This window comes from Charadrius vociferus, unplaced genomic scaffold, assembly GCF_000708025.1.
Source record: "Charadrius vociferus isolate BGI_N301 unplaced genomic scaffold, ASM70802v2 scaffold455, whole genome shotgun sequence".
NCBI classification, from domain to species: domain Eukaryota; kingdom Metazoa; phylum Chordata; class Aves; order Charadriiformes; family Charadriidae; genus Charadrius; species Charadrius vociferus.
The window spans coordinates 5,906,916-5,922,202 of NW_009648550.1; the positions used below are offsets into that span (position 1 = coordinate 5,906,916).

The 15,287-nt window shown below is 38.7% G+C and overlaps 1 protein-coding gene across 1 annotated transcript in view; it reads left to right on the top strand.

Moving 5' to 3' along the window:
• The window catches only part of PLCB1 (phospholipase C, beta 1 (phosphoinositide-specific)), a 394,102-nt gene that overhangs the window by 325,731 nt on the left and 53,084 nt on the right, over positions 1-15,287 (top strand). Inside the window, exons 27-31 of the mRNA XM_009886082.1 lie at positions 1,794-1,974; positions 4,117-4,193; positions 4,285-4,374; positions 6,651-6,708; positions 7,837-7,923. Coding sequence (XP_009884384.1) covers positions 1,794-1,974; positions 4,117-4,193; positions 4,285-4,374; positions 6,651-6,708; positions 7,837-7,923 — 493 coding nt within the window. The remainder of the gene's footprint in view (positions 1-1,793; positions 1,975-4,116; positions 4,194-4,284; positions 4,375-6,650; positions 6,709-7,836; positions 7,924-15,287) is intronic.

Here is a 15,287-nt window from a genome sequence, read left to right on the forward strand (position 1 = left end):
TAAAAAATCTGAGGTTGAATTTTAAAAAGGCAGGAATATATTTTGATGGATTCTCTAACTTGCAAGTACATATCTCAAACAGAGGACTTCTAACAGAATACTGCATCCCAAGGAAAAAAGTGATTTTTATCATTTTAAATTATTGCTCACGCTATTTGCCTGTAACTGCAAAGTATAAATCACTACTTCATCAGGAGTCCCCATATCAGATTGCCATACAAATGTGTTGTCTCTAGTCAGAAGCAATCCATGTTTCATGCCCTTGTCTAAAACTGGACCAAGATTCAGTAAAGCCATTGTCTATAGGAAGTTTGAAGTATTTATTTATACACATGTACAAGTGTTTTGCTGGCATTGTTCTGAAGTTCCCTGATGAACATGTCCATTAAAACATAGTCTTAGTATTTTAACCAGCATTTAGAAATAGGCCTTATTTCTTTTTTCCCCAAAATACAAGAGAAATGTCAGCTTTAAAATGCATAGTGTAATGGCATAATATGCTGACTTTCATATGCATTAATACTGTCTTCTGGCTCTGCATTTAAATTATCCTCACCTATCACACTGACACCACTTAACCTCTTAGCAGAATATTAAAATACAATAAAAATACAAGAAATAAAAAGAGGCTACCTTGGTTCATATCCTCAGACTGATGAAAGCAGCTTCACGTTATTTCAGTTCAAGTTACTCTAATTGACAGCAGCTGCAGACTTGAATATGGGAGCAAAAAGAGAAGCAAGAGTGTAGCAAGTTCTCTGTATTGTAATCTTTGCAAATTTCTGAATAACAAACTCTTTTTCTCACATTGTCGGCCCTCTCTGTCCAAGGTTTTCCTGTTTTGTCCGTCTCATGCACTGTTCCTGAGGTTTCCCAGGCAACTGAGTTAACACCTGAGTGCAGCAGTAAACACAGCAGCACAGCAGGGACATAGCTTTTTTTTTGTAAATGGTTTTCTTTGGCTTAGTATTATTCTCAGGCCAGTAGTAAACTGCTTTTGCTGCTTATTTTTTCATTGAGCACTTTAGTGTTGTCATGTCATGTCTCCTTTCACAGTTAGATCTATCCTTCCTTCTGTCTTAAGAAAGAAAAAAAACAACCCCAAACCAACTGTCCCTTAGTATTGCTTTTTAGCAATATCACTATATTTTTCTTCTGCTCCTATGTGCTGCCTCTCTGAGGTTTACTCCCCACTGGGGTGTTAAATTTCCTCCTCAAGTCAGCAGTCCATAGAGCACTTGTGTGCTGTGCATGGCATTTCCTGAAGGGGGGAGAAAATACCAAATAAAGGGATGTTCCTAACCATTTTAAGGATTTCATAAATGCAGATGTAGAGTTATGCTCTTAAATTTATTGCTAAGTGTATGCAAGAATGACTCAGTTTTCAAAATACTTAGCATTCACTATTTCTGCTAAGGATTGTACAGCTTTGAAGTTCAAGTTACACGTCTGGAGGTGGATAAACAAGTTCCATGGGCATTTTTTTATGGGAAGTCCTGGCAGTTGCGTTTGTAGCTCATTTATACTAAGTCCAGTTCACACCACCACGATGGGTTAGTAAAATGAGGTTTAAAAGCAATAGCCTTTAATAAACTGTCAATGCTATTTTTTTCGTTAAAGGTGAAATTACTGGACTGACTAGAGCTAAAATCGTCTTCTCGCCCCATACGTGGTGCTGAGAAGTTTCTTAATGAGCTACATATAACCAGCTGCCTTAAAAACAAGGTTTAAATATGGGTAGAATGTACATGCCTACTGACTGAGACCTCGGTGGTGTGTGTGCATCTTTGCAGATCTGAAACAAGCAGCCCAGACCATGGTTCTTCAACTATTGAACAGGAATTAGCTGCGCTCGACTCTGAAATGACCCAGAAGCTAGTTGAGCTGAAGGAGAAGCAACAACAGCAGCTGCTAAATCTCCGACAGGAGCAGTATTACAGTGAAAAGTACCAGAAACGAGAGCACATTAAGCTGGTACGTTTGTTATGTCGTCTGCTTTTCTTTAGTGATCTCACGGGGAGTAATGAAAGCAGCATGACATTATAATTAAGTGGGGCTTCCTCTTACTTGGAGTCCCTTCCAGAGCTTGATTTCCCTGTGGTCTGCTGCAACTTCAAGGGATTGTTGTGTCACTTTGTCACTAACACTTCTAACAACTTGGAAGGATTTGGATGGAAGACAGAAAGGCAACAGGATTATTACTACTGCGAACGCAGGGAGTCCTTACCTCTAGTTATATAAGTCTCAGTTTACTGCAGCTTTTGGATGATGTTCCCGTTCTGTTCTGCCACTTTTTAAAATGTACTACACTTAAGGATGCAGCATGAGCTGGAAAATAAATTGAAACACCATGAAAATAAATAAATGAAAATAGATTCAAACATGCCCCAGGGCACAGAGTTGTGCCAAACAGTGTTCCTGTGGCAGATGAATGCTTTAAGGGGAAGCAGAATATAATCTGTATATGGTGAAGAAATCCTTTGCATCCATCGGTCCAAGCCAGCTTGTGTTTCTACAGCTGGAGTTTGGCTGACAACTACAGCAGGATCATAGGTCCTCTGAGCTGAAATAGAGGAGCTTGGGCAGATGGCAGCTGATGCTGATGGATATTCTCAGGCAGAAAAATAACATTTTAAAGGGTGTTATAGGAGTGCAAACTGTTTCTCAACTCCAGACAATCCTCTCGTAATATTTTCTATTATGTGATGTTTTGCCTCATTACTGTTGGGTGATTTGTCTGCTGTGCCCTGCCATCCAAAAAGAGCAGGTCAGAGGGGTGATATGTGTGGATATCACTCAGCAAGGCCTTTTCATAAATTCCTTCCCATGGATCATAGCACGGAGCTGCAGTTCCCCAGTGGTGCCCTGTTTATCACCAGTTGTATGTGAGTCACAGCTGCTCCAGTGAGGGTGCGTGGATGTGGTTACCTGTGCCACAGGGAGAGAGTCCACATTCAAGTTATAGTTGTCGGCTCCATCTCAGAGATTTTAATTTTTATAAAAACGAACCATTTTGGACCCACATAATTGGGCTTATATTGTAAGCTAATTTATTTCTCATTTCAAAATGGGAAATGGCGTTTCTCAAAGCAAAGTTACATTTTCAGCATTGTCCAGTTAGGTAGCGTCAGGATAAATTCATTTTTTAGCACAGAACCTTCAGACAGTTTTCCATCTGAGCTGTGCAGGAGTTAATATTTCAATTAAAATCTCCCTTGCAGCTGAGAGATTCTTTCTGATGTCTTTCTTTTAGAGGAGAGCCTATTGTCGGTATCTTTCTCCTTTTATCTAAGGAATGAAAAGCTGGGTCAGACTACCTAGGCATTATTACACATTATTACATTCTCTGGTTCATCATCCCGAGAGGATTATTTTACAGAATCAGACTTAAACTAGAGGGGTTGATCAAACCAAACTGGTCCCGTTTCCCACTTTAATTCACCGTTCATTGAACTTGCACACAAGCCCTGTCCGTGTGTCCTCTTCCATCAGCATCACCACCACCAGCGCGCTTTTTGTGAGCAGTTTCAGCATGAATGAGATTGGAGCCAGCGCTGCACAGCAGATTTCAAACCAATGACGTGGATTTTTTGAATCCACGATTCTGTGATCAAAATGTAGGCTATACTTAGCTTTCTTAACTATCATGAGTGAATTTTCAATATCTACCTGACCACCCTGAAATCCAAGCTGCTCCATGTAATAATGCTCAATGCAAGAGGAATGTTTTCAGCACTCGCAGAAAATCTTGAGTATTCAGTTTGTAATTTATATTGCATAAATTCAGTTTGTGACCATTTATGAATTATCCCAGGCATGTTAATGGTAGAATCTGCAACACATATTTTGATTTTACATCTAGTATTCTGAAACTATGTGATCTTGATGTACAGAGAAGTAGTAATTTCTGTTTCAGTTGGACATACACGTCTGGCTGGACTCCGCAAGTTAAGAATGCATTTACACTGATAAGAGTGTTTACTGGCTTTTGTTCATTGGTAATTAATCAGGAAATGGTGTAACACTTTGTCTGCTGCAGACTTTTGAGGAAACTTAGATGCATGTATGATGTTTAGCTGAAAATATGTATTTTTGTTTCTTGGGATTTTTTTTTAGCTTATTCAGAAGTTGACAGATGTAGCAGAGGAGTGTCAGAACAGCCAGCTAAAGAAGCTGAAAGAAACATGTGAAAAGTAAGGTGCCATTCCCCTTATAATCGATCACTACTCTTTGTGGGTTTTGTTTATACGCATTTTGAACTTGCCTTTATTTTTCATGCTTTAGAGAAAAGAAAGAATTGAAGAAAAAAATGGACAAGAAGAGGCAGGAGAAGATCACAGAAGCAAAGTCCAAGGATAAAAATCAAATGGAAGAGTAAGTATATCCCTGGATCCCTATCCTTATATGATAGGAGGAGACACAAGATTTTTCACAACCAGAAAATCAAAGAAATACGACGCAGCTTTTAGTCAGACTGTAATACCTGACCGGGGCAGTGGAGTTCGTCTTACTTCCACCGATACTAATTTAATTTCCTGGGACTAATCTAATCTCCTGTTCTGCGAGCATTGACAGTCTGGGTCAGCTACAAAGGTGCTGATGTCTGGTAAGGGGACATGCCTATGAGTGGCACGATGGAGTGATTCACCAAGATGATGTTAGTCCAGACACCATTCCTCTGAGTATAAATAGACTTATCGGCTTCAGTTCCCACAGGGTTTGATTTCACCTTAACTTAGATTTTTATTTGTGAGTTATCTTTTCTTCTTAACTCTGTTAAAGCTGCTCTCCAGAAGAAATAGCAGTGACACACTAGAGGGTTTGCTCCACTTTTGTGATAAACTCCCCTCAGATCTTGTGCTACTGATTCTTCTCCAGTGACATGCAGTGTGCAGTCACTTTGGGTGGAAGAGGGAAGAAAGCTGAGCTCTGAGTGTGCAGTTTCTGTGAGCAGGGATGGGAATATTAATTTCATTTATACACCACCAGACAGTACAAACTGTAGTTGTGCAAGTTGATTATATTCTTCCCAAGGGCACAGTATCTAGGTTTGTTTGTCCTCCTTCATTTGTTTTGGCAAGCAGCTCAGAAAGAAAATGGAGCATTTTATTCTTGCACTGTTTGCTGGGATATTCTTTTTACCAGTCTTTACTTTAGTAACATTTAAGGACAGTTAAAAATACAGGAGGAACAACAAAAAAAAAAAGGGAAAATCCAGAATATCTGAGTTTTACCAAGTAACAAAGACACAACTAAGTTAGGTTTTCTACAGGTAAAAAGGTTTATACAGGTTTTGGAGCCTCTCAGCATAGAATCTGTGTATTTGGTAACACTGAAAGAAGGTGACGCACACAATGAACTGCATCAGATAATTTAAGAATCTATATTATAACATTTTAATAAGCATCCTAGAAAAAAACAACAAAATAAGAATAATTGATTATGAAAAAAGGGAGAAATACTTTATGTGGTCAGAGCTGGTCAGAGGGTATGGATGTCATATTAGAAAAAAAGTAGTTAGTCATTACAAAAATGTTACAGCAGTAAAAATCAATTGCAATAGGAAATTATTTGCTGAGAGGTTAATGAGACACCAGTGGGACAGGCTCAGCAACAGACAAGTAGAAATCCTTTTTTGTTTTCCCTTTATGTTTTTTCTTATTTTTCCCAAGGGCTTTCCTTGGCCAGGCTTTTCAGAGTCCTTGGGAAAGGTGAGATGGGAACTACATGGGAAATTCAGCTTTCCTCTGGCAAGTTGCACAGCTTTTCCTCATTTTCACACTAGGACAGAGACTAGCGAGACCTTCCGGTGGGTCCCATTCGAGTCATCCAGGCCAGGCTGTTCTTTGTTTAAAGCTTTTACTCAAATTTGGGAAAGAATATTATACAGAGAGAATACATTGTATTAGTTGTTACTTAATTTTGCTAATTCCTACATGCACCCAGGGATAGCGTAACTATCTAAAACCATGAGATTTTAGTGCCATATACAGAAACTCCTGTAATTAGGTTTTAGAGTACTGTCCTGAATCTGGTCAACTCGGGTATCCACAAATTATTATTTTATGTGCATTTGTCCCTTTGGGGGAACTCTTCTTCAGCCTTTGACCAAAGGTTATCTAATAACTATCTCACCGAGTTCAAGTATTTCGTCCAAGTTCAGCTTTATGTGGTTTACAAAGCAAAGCTGGGGACTGAAGTCGAGCCTGCCCTGCCCTTTGTGGTAACTTTGCCATTGTCTCGGGTGTCACCAGCAGTATCTGCTTGCTGACAGAGACTAGTTCTCTGCTATATAACATGCCACAACGTGGCAGTGTGCCTCTACTGATGATCGTGTGCTCTCCTAGATTGACAATTGGGCCTTAAGGAACACCACCATCACTTTGAAGATGTGTCAGTAGTCTATGGGAAAAGCCTGTTGTGAAAGAGCAGGGGGTTTGTTGTGGTAGGTCATGGGGACGTCTGAGCCTTTCATATGCTACAGGTGCTGCCTGTTACAAAAGGCACATTTAGGGAGTGGATAAAAGTTAAGTAGGCAGATCCATACATTCAAAACATGGCCTTACTTGTTTTGTAAGGAGTTGTGGGATATTAAAATATATTGATGTGATCTTATTGACTACAATAACTTGTTGATTGCTTCTCCCCAGAGAGAAGACCGAAATGATTCGATCGTATATCCAGGAGGTGGTGCAGTACATAAAACGGGTATGTCAGGCCGTATGTTTATTTTTCATTTTAGGGGGTAAAATGTCAACTTTCATATTTTCGGTAATATTAAACTGCAGATTGTAAGCTTTGGTATAAAGATTTTGCAAGTGCTGATTTTTAATTTCACATTCCAGTTAAAGGAAAACTGGAATTTCAGACAGATCTTGATTAATTGTTAGTGTTTGGGGGATGCCAAGAGGAGAAGATTTTTAGTACAGTTATGATTTCATCTTTGAATGTCCTGTATTTATTCATGGACAATGTACCATTTTTTTTAATTGGGTTGCTGTCTCATGAATGCAAAGATTGCCATAAGGACCTCTGAAAGTCAATAAACATTTAATTGCAGTGTATATTTTAACCTTAATTACATTTGTACAGTTACTGAAATACAAAAAACATTCTATGAGCCCTCTAAACAGAAGTCAAATAATTTCATTGCAGGTGTTAGCTTTTCTGAAGCTACAGGTGGTTTACACCGGGCTGAAAGTATGCACTGCAGTGTTTTGATGCGTGGAATCACAATGAAACATATGCCTCTATTGAATTTTCTCTTCATTTCAGTGCAGAAATAGTTCAGTTCAAAAGTTGGCCCATTTTTGCTCACAGAGGCCTTGATTCAGGAAGCAACCTAAAGAGTTAGCAAATTAAGTATGCTTAATTCCTGTTGGAGTCAGACACATGTCTGAGTGCTTTATTAAATCAGGCCCAAAATTTATCAACATGTTCACCTAGGACTCTAGTTGTAAATCCTCTTCTTCTGGGAACAGAGGTCATTTTGCACAGCTCATACAATAAAAGCTAAAGCAAAATAATATTATTTTTAAAAATACATTATGCTTTTAATAGCATTAGAAGTCTACAATAAATCCTTTAGACATTTCTGATTCTAAATACCGTATGTGAAATCTGAGATATATTGTCTACATACAACTGTTAGAGCGGTTGTGCTCAGGGATGCTTGTGAAAATGGTGTGTAAGTTTATATTAGAATTATTCATAGTGTTGATTATTTTCATTTTCATTTTGAAGGATGAAATATTTATTGGGGAAGAGATGGGAAAGTGAGGATGTGCAATATCTGGAAAAAAAACAAACACAAAATTCTCTGCTATTTTCTTACAGTTAGAAGATGCTCAGAGTAAAAGACAGGAAAAACTTGTAGAAAAACACAAGGAGATTCGTCAGCAAATACTGGACGAAAAGCCTAAGGTAAAGAGTTTTTGAACAATGTTATACTGCTAAAAAATGTCCAGGAAAGAAAGTGTTCTTACAGCAGGTAGGCTGATGTTTAAACATGAGAAAGTCCATTCATAGCATCATAGCCATTGTCTTTAGTATTCAGGATGGAAAAAAGTCAAGTAGCAGCCTACTGTGGAGCCCCACTTCAAGTCCAGATGTCGTATAATGGGTTTATTTTTTAGTACTCATACTGTTAAAAATCTCTCAGTGTAAATGGCGCTTCTGACCAGCAGAGTGTGCCCTTCACTCTATTGTGCTTTAGCAGTACAAAAACAAAACACAGTTTACATTGAAAAGAAAAAGAGATATCTTTTTAGCATGCTTGCCGCAGATATTTGTGATAATTGATGAGGATATATTTTTGTGGAAAACAGTGAGTGTTTTCATAATATAACTGCTTAATATTCTACATTGCTTGCTGGATTTCCTCTATTTGATTTTGTGCACTGCATCTACATGTAATATTCTGAAATACAGTTTTTCATCCTGAAGATTGCAGGCTGACTATTGCTTCTAGTGAAGCTGGTGGTAGTTTTGCCATTGACTTCAGTGGAGGAAGTTCAGAGTCCTCCACTTGCACACGGTTTTCCTGTAGGAAGACCTAGGTAACTATATAATCGGACTTCTATGCAGAGGGAGACTTGTTTTCAGCAGAGTTCATATCCAAGTATAATTCTTCACAGCCCATTGTGTCATGTCTGCTTTCATTTTTTCTGCACTTGCTCAAATGTGTGTTCTAGGCTTCACTTTTCATTTCTTGTCTGTGTCCAGAGTCCTAAAGTTTCTGTCCTTGTATTACAGCTTGAATTCTAGCATTGGGTGTCAGCTAATCAGTGTTGTCATGTCTTTTTTGTGAATGTCCAGAGAACAAATCAGGCTAAGGTCTGAAGAGCTAGAAGTTTACAATAGTTTGGAAAAATAAAGATGTTTGCATTTCTGGTTTTCTACTCATCTTTTTAAAATCATGTTTATAAATTAGCTGGAAATTTTCGATGTTCTGAGCATCTGAGTGTACAGACTATACATAATATTATGTTTTATATTTGATGCTGTAGAATCATGAGTTTCTCAGGCATGTGAACTAAAAAGACTGCAATTTAAATGCTGGAATTTTAAATTTCAAAGAATACTCAGCTAGTACTTATAGCACTGGGTTTTCACAAATACTTGGGCACTTGATTACTTCTGTGTCCTTTCTTTTTCTCTCTCTTTTTTTTTTTTTTTTTTTTTTAATGAGAAGTAGCATAAAACCCTGAAAATTTGTCACTAAGGACCTGGGCTTCATTTTGAAAGATTGTGCTGGACCAGTAGCGTTAGACTCTTCCATCAGCTGTCCACGTGCCAAGCGTTAGGTCATGGCACAGAGCAGCTCCAGACCCCTTGTCTCCCCCTGCATCTGGCCATCAGTTAAAGCACTGCAGTAATCAGCCCTCCCCAGTCAGTGCTCTCAATTTCTCCTGAGGAAACCCTCTGCAGTAATGTGCCTCACAGGGCCTGGCTGCAGCTTTTTTTTTTTCCCTTTCCCACGTGCTGAAATGGGCAGACTTGCTGAATTTATGATGGTATGTGCCTCTTCCTGGCATGAGAGGAGGATTTAGGCAAAACATAATTACTCATTTTATTAAGTCTCTTTTTATGTTTTGCTTCACGGTCATATTTCATATCCATATTTGCTTCCTTAGCGACAGACAGGACATATGATATAAAATAGATCAAATGATTTCCCAGCTGAGAAGAACCAATGTATTTTGTGCAAACAGCAGCCATTCTAGGGGCAGCTTTTTTAACAGTCTAGTCTCTCGTGCTTCAGTATTCAAACATCCACTGAAATTTATGCTAGCTGTGTTAAAGCGGTTTTCTGGCAGTATCAACTCAACCACTAAACAAAGAGTTTAAACTATTAGGGAGAGAGGGAAAGAATTTTTAGTATTTTTACCAGTAATTCCTTTAGAGACAGATTTGCCATCATCAGTCGTTGTCATTTGGTTATTTATTACTGACTCACAGTTCGTTGTCTTATGACTTTGTGCACAGAGCTGTGTCATAGCCAGGAAGAATATCTTTTCCCAAAGTGTTGCTGACAGACTGCCACACCAGTGAGTTGGTTTTGTTTTGTTTTGATTTTTTAAGTAAGAGTTTGCAGGTTCCTTTATTGTGGTGTGTGTAGGTCACCAGAGGAAAATTTCCCTTAGAGTGCTGACATTTTAAACAACAGCTTTTAGAAACTGCACAAACTGGATGCAAATTAGTTCCCTGTATTGGAGGCAGAGTGCTTGGGTGTTGTTTAAAATATCATGTGTTTAGATGAAAGTACTTAACTCAGAACTGATTTACACCCTTAAAATCTGCCTCTCCCTCATATATATCATTTCTTTTTAATGCTTGGATGAGAGACTGTTTTGCAGCTTTCATTTGAGGGCTATTGTGTAACAAAAAGCTTTTTTCTCATATAAGCGCTGGAGACTTTACTTCCTGAACTGATACTGTTAGGCAAAAGGCTAGCAATGGTTCTTCAGCATCCTGTGGTGCTGCTGAAATCAGGGTAGGCATTGGCTTCAAGGGGCCCAAAATGTCATGCTGTATCTGTGTAAGTAATGAGGATATCTTTGTGACAAATTAATCTCTGATGCTGTAGAAACTAGAAATTGAGTATTATTATCAAGTCTCTGTGTGTGTGTATGGAAACAGGCCAGCCACTCCCACAAGCATGTTTGGAAAAGGAGACTGTCACCTAATTAAGAAGTCAAATACTGACTGACTCTAGGTCAAAAAGTGTCTAACTTGCCATTTTAATGAAAGCACAGTGGAAACAAAGTTCAAATGCTCTCCCGACGCTTTTTCCTAACAGCACCATTGCCTTGCAAGGCCATACATCTTTTTTTTTTTCCCCCTCTCACTCCTGTTTTTTCACTTACATTATCTACTGGCAGCTTTATTATCAGCAGCAGCTTGTATTCTTTTCTCCCCTGTTCTAATTCTTTGTCTCCTCCTCTTAGTCATTGATACACATTAAACTTGTCCTGTCCTTATCTTCTTCCCCTTGGGCATCTCTTCTGCGTGCTGTGGAGGCTGCTGTAGAAACACAGCTCCTTATACCACGGTACTGAATTCTGTACGTTAGAGCAGTGTGTGATTTTAGATTCGCCACTACGGAGTGTGTCTGGCCATCGTTATCGAAGCACAGAGGAGTGCATCAAGGATAAGCATGGTCATTGCGTGTTAATTTCTTTGTCCTTGACAGCTTGTGCATCAAATTAAACATAAATCAAGTGCATTTCCTTCCCCCCACCCTTGCTTCCAATTTCATTGTAATTACAAAAATCAATACACGTGAGACATGACAAGGAATTAATTATTTTTCTGAGAATCGACTCAGTTTCAGTAAATAGACCCAAGCTTCCTCTAGTTGAAATCAATGAGGTTTTTGTTATTCATGCTCATGGGTCAGAGTTACACTTAAATCTCAGTATAATAGCTGAGACTCCTGTGCTCTGGCGGTCAGCTGCTGCTCCCAGCCGAGTTAACTGGACTCCTTTGGCTTCAGTGGACCATATTCTTACGGCCCCAGCTGTCAAGGAAGATGTAACTCATGTGGTTCCTAATTTTGTAGCCCGTGTTCATGTTTCTGCTCACACCTGCTCTACTGTTCACAACCCCAGCTTAGCCAAGGCCTGCCAGATGGTATGGGCTCCTGTAGAGATGTGGAAAATGGCCCTATTCAGGGTGAGGCTTCATCTGTGGGAAAAGGTACAACAGATCTACAGAGGCACCGTAAGATGAGCAAACGTTCCTCTAAGTGTTGCATCTCTGTGGTCTTTCAAATGACTGGAGAGTATACAGCCTTAAGGTATAAAATTCCTTTTTCCCTTGAAAAGTATAATGAAAACAATTTTTTAAGATTATAAATCAGTTCTTGATAATGGAAAATAAAAGCATCTGATGCATTCTAACGCACTTTCAAAGAACACACATTTGTTATCTTGCAGTTTGACATGCATTATTAATTGCACCCGATGGAAGTCGACACTTCTACATCCAATCAATAATTAATATTAGCACTGTACCTGAAAAATTTATAGGAACATAAAATGATACATATTCAAGTTATAGAACAAAGTAATGAGATGCTGATCACATACAGCAGTAAGCCTCTCATAACTCCAGAGTTGTCTTTCCATTCCATAGGGCTGGAAAGGACCTCCAAGGTCTTTCTTCTCAGGAACAGCTGTTTTTACAAGCAATCATTTATCATGTTAAGCCTATTAATGAAACAGTGCTGTACAATGACTCCTTCCTTCTGAGTGTTATTTAAATGAAGATATTTGAAAACCTGGTGAATGGTTTCATAGATTTCTGATCGATGCTTTCTGATTTCTTAGAATATCCCAAAATACATGAACCTTTGTGAAGGTTACAGCTTGTCATATGTGCTTTAGGTAAAATTTTGTGGTCATCTTCATGCAGATAATGTTGAGTTAAATGGAGCTGTTACTGACAATAGGGTCAGCAGAATCACTGCTGTAACTTTAGAAAGAAGTCAAATACAGTAAATGTATTTTACAGCACTGTTAAATTTGATTTCAGTTAACCTCAGAGCTCAGAGCCACTCTATTAGCTCATCTGGAGGAGAGCAGCTCTTAGGAACTTTGATGACTATTCCAGTGTTCTTTTAGCTCACTGCATAATTCACAATAACAATGCACTGTCCACCACAATCCCTTTTTTGTCCTTTACACCTCGGTAGGAAGCCAAACTGTCTTTTGGGCTAGCTGCACTTAATTCAAACCCTTCCAAATCCATTCCGGTTCAACCGCCGGCAACTGTTCAAGAATTTCAGGGAAGGAGTTTGGAGGAAAAGGTTATTTTAGTTTACAGAGTTTCATGGGACTTTGCATTGCGTGGATTTGGATTGAATGGGGGAAGCTTGCCCTCCTAAAGTAGTATTCAGACTCATTGCAACACACATGAAAAAAATGAGTTGATAGCCACTGTCATATTTGAAAAGTTCTCCTTTTATTTCCTCCCTGTTTAGGTAAAAATTATTCTTCTGTTAGTTCATTTAATTTAAACATTTCCAAAGTTTAAAAAGAAATCTCTCTTGAATCTGTGGCGGCTAAGCTAGAATGACTTATGGCATTCGCTGCCAAAAAAGCAGAGAATTAAGAGGATTGAAATAATTTTCTGTTTGTTTCACTGTTCAGCTTTGCGTTTTGGTGCTTGTATATTCATCAGAGGGGAATAATAAAATGCTTCTCTGCCTCATTAAATGGGCAACAGCATGGAGAAATGAATGGAGTTTTCTTAGCCTCAGTGAACAACGTATATTTAAAAGGAATATTTTAAAGAAAAAAATCTAGACTGATATTTCCAGATCTCACTGTGATTTGATCTGGCATTTTCCCACTTCTGGACCAGAGCTTGCATTTAAATTGAAGGATGCAGTTTTCATGGACTATTCACTTGAGGATCTTGGCACTTTGCTCAGCACCTCTCAGCATCAAGTCCTCAGTGACAATCAGCCTAATTATCTAATAAGCTTTGAGTAGCTTAAGCCCTGATGTTTCTTTAAATGTTTTATTAGTGCAATTGCTAAGCAGTCCCCAGTTGCAATGTATTTTTGGGGAAGCTTGGGTTGCCTCTTTTTTTCTGTTTCTCTCAATGGATAAACACTGCAGAATGCACTTACAGCCTGTAAATTGAGCAGTAAATAATCTCACTTCACTTGTTAAAATGAAATATGAACCTTATCCTATGCCATTATATGACCTTTATTATATGCCAATTTCATACCAATAAAACTCCCTTAAGTTCTGTGAAGTGACTGGCTCATCACTAGGCCTGAGATCAAAAGACTTCAGGCCAAATAACAGGATGCTCAAAGGATTCTTTTCAATTAAGAACTTACTTCCTTGCTTGTTTACATTTTTTGTTCACAAATCCACATTTTTAATGATTGTTTATTTTCCAGCAGAATAAATATCACAGTTTGAGAAAGGGCTATCGGGTCACAAAAGATACATCTAACAATTCGAGGTGATATTTATTGTGTTAATTAAACATCTTCCAGTGTTGATCTTGCACATGCACATATGTCTTAGGAACACTAACTTACAAATCAACAGCAGCACATTTCCAGTGTGAACATGCAAAATGCTCTTCAAATCTATTTTAATGAATTCCAATGTCCCTTCCTTTAAATAAAAATGTCAAAGCCTTTGTAGGAATAATGTAAACATAAATACTTTAATGAACAGGACATGAGGGAAAATATGAGAAATTTAGGTTGGAGTTTATTGATAGAGGGTGGTATTTTTCTCACATGGATCATTCAACTGGAAATCAGAAAAAATCCCGGGTTTGATCTGGAGCTGCAAAAAAAAAAAAAAAAAGGAAAAGAAATTATTTGAAAGGGCAGACTTTTTTTCAGTTTGCACTAGTGTAAATCAAAATGAACGTTACGAAGCTAGCAGAGTCGCTGGTGATTTAAACTGATATGAGTGAAGGAAAGAGTATGGTCCATAATGGAGATCATGTGGCAGACAGATTTGATTTGTGAAGGTTAGTGAGATGTTCCTGGATAGCATGCTAATAAATAAGAACTCTCAGGGTTTTTTTAAGAAAAGTAATTTCAGAATCCAGCTGCCATCTGTGGGGAAAAAAAAAGGCACAAACTTGAGAGTTCCTTCTGAAAAAAAGAAACCTCACTCACTTTTTTTTTCTAATTTGCACAAAGGAATCAGATCAGATTATCAGATTATCATCAGATAATCACATGGCTCATGTCTCATCCCACTGTGGTTAATTATTTACTTAGCCTTTCTGATACGCGTAGGAAAGACAAAACCTAAAGCGGAGCTCAGACTGTCCTGTGGTCCCAGCTGTTCCCCATTGTTGTCTGGCTCTGTGTGGTACAGCCCAACACTAAGAGAGGTCCTTATCACTCAGAAACTGTCACTTGGCTGGAGAGACAGCAAAGGTAACTCTGTATACCCAAATTCAGAGGCATCGTCCCCCAGATTCCCTTTTCCTCGGTAGAAAGTACAGCTGCACCCAAAACAGTCCAGTCTTGGGACAATGCGGAGGTGCCTGTTCAAGAGACCGCTTTTGGAGAGGCATCTAGCTTTGCATCCACCAATGGCCACAGCAGCACAGGGCAGCATATGGCATCCATACTGCTCCTCCAGGGCAAGCCGCATGCCTTTACCACCCTTGTTGACTTCCGTAGTATCATGGAGGTGTTCGGTGGGAGGACATATTAGCCCAACTGGGTATGAATAATACGCAGTAAATGTGTTGTTATTTACCCTTATGCAGATAAAAATATGTGTCTCTAG